Genomic DNA, 14,186 nt, shown 5'->3' with positions numbered 1-14,186 from the left:
CATGTCATAGTTTTGTTTTGTGTGAACAAAGAAGATCTTTATTGAGTATTAAGTATACTTTAAGTAACATGTTCATAAATGCAATGTTAAATGATATGTGGGCTTTTTTAAATGCAGCGAAGAAATAGAGCAACCTTCTGGTTTACTTGTGCTTCCTTATGGAATTTATACTGTAGACAGATTTTTGCTTTTTGAAGGCAAATATATTACAAGTCACAGATAATTGGCTCCACTGGAACAGAACAGCAGAATTTTTTCTCATCAGTTCCCACCTTTAATTAGGAGGCTCACCTACTGGTGGGTGTGAATTTTCTCATCCCTTTTTTATGTTTTACAACATATTGCGATTGTTGAGTGACAGCTTTTTAATATTAAAAAAAGCATAGCAAAGAACTGATGTCTGAATTCGGACAGTTTTACCACTTACTTGCCATGTGTAATTTTTTTTGTTTATTTATTTTTGAGAGACAGAGAGACAGAACGAGAAAGCAGGGGAGAGACAGAGAGAGGGAGACAGGACCTGAAGTGGGGGCTCTGCGTGACAGCAGAGAGCCGATATGGGGCTCGAACTCATGAACCATGAGATCAAGACCTGAGCCCAAGTTGGACACTCAACCGACTGTGCCACCCAGCTGCCCCTTAATTACTTAAATAATTTGGGCAAATTGTTTGATTTCTCTTAGCTTTGGCTTCCCCATCTTTAAAATAGAGATAATAGTTGATTGGTTTGAAGGTTGATATGAAGTGTATAAATATTATATAATTTAACACTCAGGGGAGATATCCAGATTATATTACAAAGCCAATATAATTATTATTATAATTGTATTATTTTTCTGAAGGTACATAGTAATGAATAATGGAATGACTTGGCTTAAATTATGTTGCCTTTGAAATAGAATGGAAAAATAGTTTCACAGATGCTTTCTCATAGCTCTCTACCCATCTTGCCCCAGTTGTCCATGGAAGTCCCAGTAATGGCTTGCATAGTCTGGTAGGGCAGGGAAGAGAAAATAGTCACATTGTTAACAGCCTTTAATAACGATCTATAGGTCCCTACAAAACTTACACGTTAAGGAACCTAGCTGTCCTCGGAATTTTCGGGGGCAAAAAAAAAAAAAAAAAAAAAAATTGGCACCTCTGGAGTCAAGTGGGAGAATTCCAGAGAAGGAATTTGAGTTTGAAAACATTCTATTCAGTCACTGACTCATTCTGTTACCTTAAATGCATTCCTTATCCTTTTTATGTCCTACTTTCTCATGTCTAAACAAAGATGATTTTATTATTACAGATGTCAAAATAGTTTGAGGAAGGTTTAGAAATGATTATTTAAAGAACAGCGAAAAGAGAAAACAAAATTCATTCATACAGCTGGGACGATCCTCAAAGAGCATCTGCAGACCTTCACTTTAGAACTAAAGCAACCATGGGTTAGTTAAAAGGGATCAATAGCTAGTTGGTAGTTGGGTCTAGATTTTATGTGCTTTGTCTACTGTCCTACATTTCTGTTTTTCACTCAGGTATATATATCTCTTTGATCGGGCCTATGATGTCGTAATGATGATTTAATAGATATTGGCATGAAACCTGAAAACATTTTGGCTTGGGTAAATTTAGCTAGAAACAGAAATTGAAAGTGTTCAAATGCCTAAACACTAATCAAGATACAAACTGGTAAAAAAAAAAAATCTCTTAGAAAATGATGTGTTTGACTGCATAATCCTGTCTTAAAGCATTATGCAACGTGTGTTCATTCGTTCAATTCAAATTACATTCTCTTGCATCAAAGCTGACTGCCTTGTAGTGTCAACACCACGTAAGCCATTGGATCCATTAAACTGAGTTATTCACTTCCTTGTTTTCATAAACAGAATGCCCTAATTTACCTTCCTCTTAAAGATTTAGTAAAATGCTCCCGTCCATGACACTGAGATACTGCATGATATTGTGTGCACTTTGTGGATTTTTGGGGATCTCCCCTTCTAGGTGGTGGTTTAGCTATTACTTTTTTCCTTTAATGCTCATTTTTATTTTTAATACTCCTTTTCGCCATAAGTTTGCTTCAAGGAATACATTATCTACAGGGAAAAACTAATTGAGTTGATTCAGTAGCAAATAACTTTGAATCAGTAACCCTCTGAATGAGGGTTTAAGAAATTGAAATACTGGCTTTAATAGAGGGGTTTACTCTTCACCTCAGAGTATGAGGTTATTGACAGAAGAGACTCCAGATAAACGGTCAAAGTCTCAACCAATGTGATGAAACAGTAATTAAAACAAATTTATATTAAACCTGTTTGTTAATCTGTGGTCCCACTTGATAAACACAAAAATCTCACACCCTCCTCAATGCTACTTGAAAGTGAAACAAGGCAAAATTTGTAATTAAAACAAAGTAATGAGGCAAACCTGTTTTGTTTCAAATCTAATCCACATTCCTCTCCTCTCACCTTCCAGAATTATTAGTAAAGCCTTATGTCTATTGAGAGTCTTTGAGACTATGCTGTGAACACATCACTCTCGACTCACTGCACTCAAGGTCTAAACACAGTGCAGATGTTTCTTTGCAAATAAAGTAGTGACTTTGATATCTATCAGTTAAAGATCGTGTTCTCACTGTACTGACACAATATTATGAAAACTTGGCTCAAGATCTTTTATCGTGTATTCAGTCAGTTGTCAGAATGCTCATTTCCTTTTGCAGAAATTGATAACAGGTTTCTATTATTTGTTGGGAATATTTTACACTTTTTATGTTTTATACAGTGTCAATGAGAGTATTATAGGACCATAATTAATGAATTGGTGAAGCGTTTGGTAACGAACAGCGGTCTCACAGATGCCCAGTAATTGTCAATGAACAAAGTAGAATAAATGGCTGTGTGTTATATTATATGCACAAAGATCTGTATTTTTAGGGAAAAATCCTAAATTTATTAAAATATTTTTTTCTGGAGAAAACAAATAATGAAGAAAAAAGCTGTGGAATAATTTAATGTTTTCTGTGCATTCAACTTGCTTAGTATTATTTAATGAAATTAATTTATGGAAGAAGAAGAATTGTGAGACTTAATATCATTTAAAAATATACATTAGAGTAATATGGAGGTATGATTTTCAACCAAGGCTTTGGTTCAGTTTTTTTAATGACTTGATATTGAATTTTTTTATTGCACCAAATGTTCTTGTTTTAGCTTTCTCCCAGTATCTGCTTCCTGTTTGGGGAACAGTCCCTATCTGCAGTCTGTATTTCTCTAGGAGACACAAGTGTCTTTGAAGAGGTCATTTAAAATTAAATCACATGTAAATCTGTGATAAATCATGTGTACTTAATTTTTTCTGAGATTAACCAGAGCAGTAGTATGTGCTTCCTGAGTGATGGAAGCGATGTGGATATAATTTAACTTTTTTTAATAAAGGGTTTGGTTTTTTTGGTTACCATGCCTTTAATTGTCCATATTTCTTTGCAGATAATACGTATGTGTCAAGTTCAGAAAATGATGAAGACGTATTAGTTACTACGGAGCCAATTCCGATAATTTTCCACCGGATAGCAACAGGTAATAGGAATATACTGTTTTTTTAAACTCTAGATTAATGTTTTCTTGGCTATAGGTAGCTTTATTTATTTATTTTTGTTCTTTTAGCCCATGTAGCAGATATTTATCTCCAGCATCTATAAATCTGGTGTCCCATACAAATTTTCTGTCTAACTTGCATTAGTTTGTTTTCAACAGTTTTTTAAACACATAAATTTACACTACTTTAAAAAAGCCCTGTTTAAATGCATTGTGTTGATATTTGCTCTTATGAAAATATTCCATGCGTAATGACACTGGTAGACAAAATGAATATTTAAAAAGCTTACTTAAGGCAATGTAGATCCCATGAAATACATAAACGAGAGCTGAAGAGGTCTGTGTAGTGGCACTTTGGTTTGACCGTATTTTGATGGGCAATGAAAAAATCAGAATAGCTTATGTATCATGTAACTTCCTAACATAATATAATTATAAAACATTCCTTAATCTTTTGGCAAAGAGAGAATCACCTGAGGCATGTTTTTATACTGAAACTTATAAATATTTGATAAATAGCCTGCTGAAAACTAAAGTGATGTTTTATAAATGATGTTTTATAACTTTCTTTCAGAATTAAGGAAGACAAATGACATTAACTGTTGCTTATCCATAAAATCAAAATTACAGAAGGAAAATGGAGAGGTATGGAGATTACATTTCGTATTTTATACTTTATTCAAAACAGAATACATTTTAAACTTACCTTGTATTTGTAGTTAATATCATTGCTATTTAGGTTAAGACTGTAGGGGCGCCTGGGTGGCTCAGTCGGTTGAACTTCGGACTTCGGCTCAGGTCATGATCTCATGGTCCGTGAGTTCGAGCCCTGCATTGGGCTCTTTGCTGACAGCTTGGAGTTGGAGCCTGCTTCGGATTCTGTGTCTCCCTCTCTCTCTGCCCTTCCCCCATTCATGTTCTGTCTCTCTCTGTCTGAAAAATAAATTAACATTTAAAAAAATTTAAAAAAAAAAGACTGCATATAGTGTATGAAGCACAGGCTTGTGGCCAAGAGACTTAAGTATAGGGAAGGGTAGTGACCTAGAATTAACCCTGAGAAGGAAGCTGCCTTTAACAGAAAGAATGTCTGGCTTAAATCTAAATCAAGTGCACACAAAGCTTAACTTATTCTCTGTATTTGGTCAAGTAATGTAGTTGACTGAGGAGCATCTTCTGTAACTTACAGTTCTAACAGCTGCATGTGGAACCCTTACCATTTCATTTGTAAAAGGTGATCTCTTTACCTAAGGTAGCAAAGAGAATGGGTATATAGTCTTATTATTAGTGGCCCATGTTAAGACAACATCAACGACAAATTCCTGCTACCCCTTCCTCACCTTTAAAAAATCTGCTAGAATCAGTCAATAAACACTGGGGTGTTAAAAAAAACAAGATGAGTGCAACAGGACTGACAATTTTTTGCTTTTCAAACTACGCACCCGGAACAAACTCCCCCCCCCCCCCCCCGCCCCTTAGTATTGTATCGTTCCCTCTACTCTCCTTCATCCACAGCGAGAACCACAGATTTAGCAATACTGGCCCCCAAACCCAAATCTGTTAGCATTTTATAAAACCCAAATTCCCTTTTGTAGGTTTTTCATTTTCCTTAAGAATTTGAAATTTGGTCTAGAAATTTAGAAACGATTCCAAAACATTGGGTTGATAGATTCCTGTGTCTAATGGGATTTGCCTTTCTCCTAATTATTTTAACAGAGCCGGCCGGGTATGGGAATATCATCATTAGTTACTTTAGGTAAAATTTTACTGTTTGAACTTCAGACACAAAGCATATGTGGTTCCATTAATTAGAAACTCAGACTTCAAGTTCAAGCATATTTAATTAAACATCCTTTTGAAATCTGAAATCTAAAGTAAATAATTTCTGTATGTAGAAAGTTCTCTTCATAATGTAATTCATATTTATTTTCATAATTTGATTTTTATATTATTGGAGTTCGAGTGTCTTTTATTTCATACCATTATGTAGAGTTGGCAGTGGAAGTGAGCACGGTCAGGGATAAATAAATAATGCTGAGGAACTTTTTTTTTTTTAATGTTTATTTTTGAGGGAGAGGGAGAGAGAGAGAGAGAGAGACAGAGCATGAATGGGGCGGGGGCAGAGAGAGAGACACACACACAGAATCCGAAGCAGGCTCCAGGCTCTGAGCTGTCAGCACAGGGCCCGATGCACGGCTCGAACTTGAAAACCACGAGATCACGACCTGATCCAAACTCTGAGTCTTAACTGACTGAGCCACCCAGTCGCCCCAGGGCTGAGGAACTTTTTAATAAACAATTGAATCAGTATGAACTCAGAAACTACGAGATCATGACCTGAGCCGAACTCTGAGTCTTAACTGACAGAGCCACCCAGGCGCCCCAATGCTGAGGAACTTTTTAATAAACAATTGAATCAGTATGAACTTGTCAGATGTTTTTATCAGAACAAAACCAAAGATGTAGTTGATGACACATAGTTTTATGTAAACATCAAATAGTAAATTGTACAACTCAAAATCAATGAAATAGAACTTTTAAAAAAGATGTACAATAAAGCTTACTACACTGACAAAACTGTCTCTTACTGCCTTTTGTTTTTGGCTTGTACTTACACCACACACGTTTTTTATATAAAATCCGTGTGATAAGCAAGCACAAGACCTATCTATTATGGCCACTTGCTACTTTCTTTTCAAAAGAAGGTAAGCTAATCTGACCATTAAAATTCTTTTTTTAATCTGTTATTTAAGGAGTCAAGACAAAATAGTACGGTGGAAGAAGATTCCGAAGGTGATAATGATTCTGAAGAATTTTATTATGGAGGACAGGTAAGCACATCAGACCTGTCAAATACCCACTCGCAGAGTTCGCAGTAGCCCTTACGCCCTAGTGAAAATCTGTGCTTGTGATCTGAGAGACCTGTGTGTTAGTTCTTGAGCTAACTTGGAAACCTATATAATTTCTCCGTTTCTCATTTCTACATATTTTCAGAAATCAAGGTTACTTTTGCAACTCTTTGACTGTAATCACTCACACTGAAGTTGTCTTGCTTCATCACTGAGATTTTGCAGGCAGCAGCATTGTATCATAAAATAAAAGTTTTTTGACTTTTATATTTCTTAAGCATATTGGGTTCAGTCATTATTTTGAAATGATGACACTTCTAACAAAAGCATGGATGGATGGTTAGTTTTAAATAGATGATTAACCTTTATCAATGTTGATGGTCCCTCATTACTGAGCATCCTTAATGTTTGTATTCATTGTCTTTTCCTCTTACACTGTTGTAAAGTGTTTGTTGAAACATGTTGATGAAGAAACATCATAATTTATATATATATGAGAATGGCATAGCCGCATATATAAAAGAATTCACTATTTTTCCAGGATCATGTTAAAATTTTAAACCGTGGAGTTGCTTTTAGGATTTGGCTATGTAAGGCATCTTGTTCCGTTTCTGTAAAGTTTTTTAAAAAATTATTTTTAAGTTTATTTATTTTGAGAGAGAGAGAGAGAGAGAGAGATTGAGCTAGTGGGGGAAGGGCAGAGAGAGAGAGGGAGATCGAGAATCCCAAGCAGGCTCCATCTCACAAACCATGAGATAATGACCTGAGCCAAAACCAGGGGTCAGACCCTTAACTGACTGAGCCACCCAGGTGCTCCATGTTTCTGTAAATTCCTTGATCAAAAAGCTTTGTTATGTTTGTTTGTTTTTTTTTTAATTAAAAAAAGTGTTTTTTTAATGTTTATTCATTTTTTAAGAGAGAGAGAGAGAGCTCTCTTGTGAGCAGGGGAGGGGCAGAGAGAGAGGAAGACACAGAATTTGAAGCAGGCTCCAGGCTCCGAGCTGTCAGCACAGAGCCTGATGCGGGACTCAAACCTATGAACTGTGAGATCATGACCTGAGCCGAAATTGGACACTTAATTGACTGAGCCACCCTGGCACCCCTTGATCAAATAGCTTTGTAACTTGGATAGTGTAATGGGAAGGTAGTATGTTAGAGTGGTATTTTAAAACCAAATTTATTATTGTGTAGAAGAATGCAAGTCAGTTTACTTTTCTGGAATCAAAAACCAGTAATTTATCAATGGAGCATAAACAAGGCTGCAGAGGCGTGAACATATACAGACAACTGGGCTTCTTCTCTCCAAGAATGCCCGTCCAGCAATGGGATACTTTTCCTAATGATTCTCTAACCAGTGTTGCACTTCAACATTATGCAAAATAATCCTTCCAGTTTGGATTTTTGTTTACACAGACAGTATTTGCAGAGGGGAAGTAAATGCTTTTTCTCAGTATAGATATTCAGTCTAGAAGTTTTCAGATTATCTGCCAGCCACTACTTCATTCTTTTTAACATTGATCTTTTCCCCATATCAAGGTAGTCTAATTTTCCTTTCAAGCATACTAAGTTATACTAGACATAGGTGAACCTATGAACTTTAGCGAATATACTGCTGTATTCTCTGTATTTTTCAGTGAGAAATGTCTATGGCACAACCTGCAGGGTAACACCTGTCCAAGAGATGGTTTGTATTTGATTCTTTTGATTCTCTTCACCATCCCTAAGTCATTTCTAAACCATCCCTTTCCATCAGGTGAACTATGACGGGGAACTGCACAAGCACCCACAGCTTGAAGCTGATTTGTCAGCAGTGAGAGAGATATATGGGCCACATGCAGTTTCTCTCAGGTAAATAAATACCTCTCGTGAATAAAAATTGAAACAATTTGGTAAGCCAGTCATTGGGATTTTTCTGTTGCATTGTTTAAGTGGAAGTATTCTTGGGCTTAATTATATTTGAAAGTTCTGAGGACATTCTGCTGTGTTTTTACTTACACAAGATAGTATGTTTATGGCTGTAAGGATTTTTGTTTTGGGTACATGTGGTTTAAGGGTACATTGATGCATTAAAAAATTAGTTAATTTGGAGAGTTAGTTCGATAAAATATCAGTCTTAAATAGCGTCGTAATCAAATCCTGTAATAGATTTAGCCAGCTGGGTCCGTGCTGTTAATCATAAATCAAGGGCACATGCACGTGAACAATAAAAGTCAATAATGCATTAACGACTGAGGTCCAGAGATCACACTGTGATGTGATCTGACCCCAAAAAAAGAAAGGAAAAAAGGGACATAAATTTGCAGAGTGTTTGTTTGAATGACAATGCAGTTTATCTTTCAGTTACTTAATATATAATTTGGTGATAAATTTTGGACCATTATTTATTGCTTTTAATTATTCAGAAGACCCCACTATCTTTACTTTTTTTTTTTTCTCCTTCATTTGAAAAAGAAACTCTTTCCTGCCACTGTCTTAGTTTCCCTCCATGAATCAGATCAGATTATTTCAGATTCTTTCTCTTTGCCTAAAGAGCAGCCTTCAACTTTGCAGTGGAATTCCAGAGCCCTATCCCAGCCTGCCCTGGGTTCCCACCTTGCCCACCCAAACCACAAATGCCCCCATCCTTCAGTTCTCTGTGATCCCTCTTGACCCTGGGCATTTATCTGAACTTGTTTCTTACCAAGAGGTGCTTCACTCTCAACCCCACTGCTGTTGTTATTCAAGCCACAGTCCAAAGGCCACCTACTCCTTGAGCCTTCTTTGAATCTCCACTGCAGGTTAGTTGTTCTTTCCTTCAGACTCCCATCACATTTGGCTCTATCCTCATTTATTATACTTCTCATATCCTGTCATTATTGCTTTACTTCCCCTCCTCATCCTAACTTATGTGACTGCTGGGACAGTGCAGTTGGTTTTTAAAGTTTATTTATTTTGAGAGAGAGAGTGTATGCGCCGGTGCATGGGAGGTGGGGGGGCGGGGGGGGGTGGAGAGAGAGAATCCCAAGCAGGCTCCTTGCTGTCGGCTCTGAGTTTGGCCCAGGGCTCGATCCCACAAACCGTGAAGTCATGACCTGAGCCGAAACCAAGAGTCAGACACTCAACCGACTAAGCCACCCAGGTGCCCCTGGGACAGCGCACTTTTTGTTATTCGCTTTATTTTGTTTTGTTTTGGTTTTTAACCATGCTTGTATTTTGGTACTTAATATAGCCCAGGGGACTATGTGAAATATGGGCTGATGATTCTTGATCAGTTCCAGTGACATCCATGAAAGATGTTCACATTATCTGGTTGCATTCTCTTCCATGGACATACCCAGATTTGGAGAGAGCAAACAAATACTTTAAGTTGGAAAGTACCACACAACTAAAATTTATAATTGTCAAGTGTTTCATTTTAACTTCAGAAACAAACTCACCACCACCTGCAGCCTAAATAAGCTGGGGTTGTATGCACAGATCCACTCTTTCCCACTCCCAGAGCTCTGGTAGGTTGCAGTTGAGTGAGAATGATTGGGATTATATTTGGAAAAGCAAATATTTGCAATTTTCAAGGTTTTAGCAAATGAGCTGCAATTATATCTCAGTTGATCTCTGCTATGGCTCCAGGCTAGGGAATGTGGATATTCAGTAAGTGTGTTAGAACGAATAAATGAAGAAGGCATTAGGGATTTAATCAAAAAATAATCCAAAACAATGACTAATTTTTTAACTTGAGTCAGAATTTGCTTAACAGCTTAAAACTTTGATCACAGTGATTTAATCACCTCCCCCACTAAAAAAATGGATACAATTAATCATAGAATTCAACATGCAATTCGACTTCTTTTCATTTGAAATACGTATTTTGGGGGAGGATTACCTTAGCACATGTTGATTGCTCATATAGTGAAGGATTTTTTAAATACATATTTCCATGCTGTCTAAGCTCTAACTATACTGTTATGTGTGTGTGTGTGTGTATATATATATATATATATATATATATATATATATATATATGTGTGTGTGTGTGTGTGTGTGTGTATATATATGTGAATTTGTTTGTTTCTTCAGCAAGAATTTATTAAGTACCAATGATCATCTCTATTAGTATTTTCCATTATTAATAAAATTATTGATAATTTATCAACTCTTGAAATTGGATAAATATTTGGAATTTCATTCAAATGAAATATCTAAAGTCACAGGGTTTGATTTTGTTTCCCTCTTCCGTATTTCACTTACAAGTTTTGATTCAATTTGAATCTTCATGCATATAAGCCATGTTCCTGCCTGCTGTAGACTTACTCTATCTACAGAGGATGTTTCCCGAATATATAACCTCCCAGAGGCCTCATGGTATAAAGTATGAATCACAGCAGGACTAGTCTGATTTACTTGAAATAAATACGAATGAATTTACTGTGTAGGATGAAATACTAAGGCTTGGGCACATGGCAAAGGCAGTAGTTAGGCATAAGGTCCTGGAATCTTCTTCCTTGCAAAGTTCTTAGTCTGTTGAAAACAGACTGTTCTAATTAGCTGTTCTTTTACTTAATTGAGGTTTATAAGAACTTAATGGAGTTTGAAGAACAAAAGTACCTCTATATACATAATAGGCTATTTGGTGTCATTTTTTTTTTATGTGACACCTAATGAGAAAGGCAGCTAACCACATCTAAGTTCTCTTCAAGAGATGGAAATAACTAGGATTGCTTCACTTGAGACAAAACCTCTTAAAGTCAGTTGAAGGAGGATACAGAAACAGAAACTAATGACCAGTTTATTACTTAAGTAATTTCTGCTGTACATGGCCATATCATTCAAAAGCAGAATCCTGGCTATATCAAACTGTGATTCTAAACATTGGTGACAATTCCAATCCATAGGGTCTTGTATTGGAAGTGAGTTAGGTCTCTGGGAAAAGCACGGAAAACGATTAGTTTATCAGCCTGAATGAACATGTCTCATCTTGAATAATTCAGCAAAATGAAGATATATTTATGTTTTTCATTATAAATTTTCTCCTATAGTCCTGTATTTACAAAAAAAAAAAAAAAAGGATTTGATCAGTGCCATCTGAAAACACTTTGAGATTAATATTTTTAGAAAGGTGAAGCGAATTACAAGTCACAAAATTCTCATTTAGTCAGGAATGAAATGATTCTGACAATTTGCTTAGGGCGCTTCAAACTTCCAGCCCCTGTGAAATAACCTTTGCTTTATAATTATACCATCTTCTGCTTTAAAAGGTGAAGCCACAGGAGTAATATAAAACCTTTTAAAAATAAAATCTTTTGATTGTGCCTGATGCTTAATGAAGGTTGGAAGATTGCAAGACTGTGACTCTTCTGTGTTTTGATTACTTTCTGGGGATGGACAGTTGTAACAGGGCCTTTGGGAATTGAGCTTCTAGAGGACAGGGCATTCTGAGGAGTTTTTAAGGTTTGAGGTGATGACACTACGGTATTCAGGCTCACATACCTCCTTAAGGGAAAAAGAGGGAGACAGAGAAAGGAGGGAGAGGGGGAGGGAAGGGAAAAAAAACCCACATAAATTGGTACAGACCACTTTCTCTGGGTTTATGTATTTCCATTTGTAGTGACCAGTAAGACCACTTACTGATCTGGTTCCTGCTCTCCGGCATGTGGCAGAATTTTATTTCCCTGCCCCTTTTAATACTACGTGTGGGCACAGCTAGTTTTGGCTAGTGAAGTGTGAGCAGAGGTACCAAAGCAGGGTTTCCTGTTTCCCCCCTGACTCCATCACTCCGGGCTCCTTGGTGACCACAGTGAAGTAGCATCTCCTCTCCGCCCTCTGGTTCCATAGTAACTATGTAGTGTGAGTGAGATACACATCTTTTTTTGCATTAAACCACTGCCATTTGAAGAAGTTTGTTACTACAACATACTTAACCTACGTTGAAGTACGTCATTCATCAAAAGGTCTGGCGGGGGGCGCCTGGGTGGCGCAGTCGGTTAAGCGTCCGACTTCAGCCAGGTCACGATCTCGCGGTCCGTGAGTTCGAGCCCCGCGTCAGGCTCTGGGCTGATGGCTCGGAGCCTGGAGCCTGTTTCCGATTCTGTGTCTCCCTCTCTCTCTGCCCCTCTCCCGTTCATGCTCTGTCTCTCTCTGTCCCAAAAATAAAAAAAAATAAAAAAATAAAAAAAAAAGGTCTGGCGGGGACGTTTGCAGTGTCCTTTCCAGAATGTTAATTCTCCCAGCCCCACCTCTAGAGCCTTCAGAAAAATGGTCTGACTGAAAAGCAGGGAAAGTGATGACAGGAGGCACATAGAAGAAACAAAGAGGAGAGTATTTTCCAAAAACGCTGGCCATAATCTAGATGAAAAGCTTCAGAATGTCACCTCCCAGACAGTCACTTGTACTTTCTTCAAGCAAAACCAAGATTTTTTTAAGCTGAGGGGGAGTTGTAGCAACTGTAACCTCTTACACACTATCACTTTATATGGGCTTCCTTTTTTAATCTGGAGCTAGTTTTTAAATTCTCTCAGTCCTGTTGCCTTTTAGAGAAACTTCAGAACACTTTGGATACGATCTTGCAAATGCTTTCATCTGCCAGATTTCTTTCTGACTACTGAGTTTGCATATTTCTTGGCCCATTCACAAACATCTCTCCCACACTGAGCAAAAAACACACATTGAGTAGGCATGCGGAGACAGACATGCAAGCTGTTGAGTTTCAGATGTCATAAGAAGGTGTATGTTTCTTCACAAAATATGTTGCTTCTCAAAATATAACTGACCAGTCATTGGCTACAAGAATTAACTAAATAGTGATAGAGTTTTATTTCCCAAGGACCTGTGGTAAAGTTTCGTGTATGCATGTGTACATGTAATTCCCTTGACAGCTAAAAAGGGAAGGTTAAGATATCTAGAATATATTTTGATAACCTGCACAATCACTAATTTTGATCAAATAGTATTATAAAACATCACGACAGTATAATGAATAAGCTATATATAGTTTTACAGAGAATGAAGGACCAGCATAGACGGTCTGACATTTAATATATTGATTATGTAATGTATGTTGTATCTCATTAAAAAGGATGCTGTCTTGGTTAGTTCCATTAAAAAATAAAAGGGCGAATTGCCAAGATTTCATGTAGTGCCCTCAAAAATACACATTCATAGAAAAATATATTTCATACATATGTTCTTAAATGAACTGTCACGTGTTAAGTACCTAACATCAAATAACCAGATTTCTGCCCAAAGAGTAGCTCAGAGGTCTGAAAAAAATTGTGGAATAGTCCTTTCTCAGTTCCAGGGTGTAACAACTACATCAGATCATTTCTGTGTTGTTCCCTTTATCTTGAAAAAGTATTCAGGTTCAATTTGATGTGATCTTTTCACAGTGAATAAATATAGGCAGTACATGAAATTATTTTGAGTTATTATAAACCCAATACAGCATTCAGGACACAATCAGATATCTGGCTTCACAATTCAAGTTGCATTCATATTTCAGGCTTTTGACTTGATTCTGCATTTGCTATTCATGAGATCCGGGGCAACTGAAAGTTATTCAGATATAGAAGCAATCCTGATGACTGGGTCGCTGCATCTGGACAAACTGTAATCACGCTTTGTCATCTCACAGCGGGAAATGTGAAATTACTGGCATTATATAAAGAGGGCATCACAACGGAAATTGGTTTGCATATATGCAGAGCTGTTGTGAATTCTCTGAAGTGTGGCATAAAAACAAAAAGCGTAACTATTTACAGATCTACACCTGCAGAATCCACTTAATTGCAAA

The 14,186-nt window shown here is 36.9% G+C and overlaps 1 protein-coding gene across 1 annotated transcript in view; it reads left to right on the top strand.

The window, feature by feature from the left end:
* Window positions 1-14,186, top strand: part of PARP8 (poly(ADP-ribose) polymerase family member 8) — a 174,372-nt gene that overhangs the window by 100,323 nt on the left and 59,863 nt on the right. Inside the window, exons 5-8 of the mRNA XM_042950221.1 lie at window positions 3,471-3,560; window positions 4,153-4,223; window positions 6,329-6,406; window positions 8,178-8,272. Of these exons, the coding sequence (XP_042806155.1) occupies window positions 3,471-3,560; window positions 4,153-4,223; window positions 6,329-6,406; window positions 8,178-8,272 (334 nt within the window). The remainder of the gene's footprint in view (window positions 1-3,470; window positions 3,561-4,152; window positions 4,224-6,328; window positions 6,407-8,177; window positions 8,273-14,186) is intronic.

Source organism: Panthera leo, chromosome A1 (assembly GCF_018350215.1).
Source record: "Panthera leo isolate Ple1 chromosome A1, P.leo_Ple1_pat1.1, whole genome shotgun sequence".
Taxonomy (NCBI): domain Eukaryota; kingdom Metazoa; phylum Chordata; class Mammalia; order Carnivora; family Felidae; genus Panthera; species Panthera leo.
This window is presented reverse-complemented; position numbering and strand designations above follow the sequence as displayed.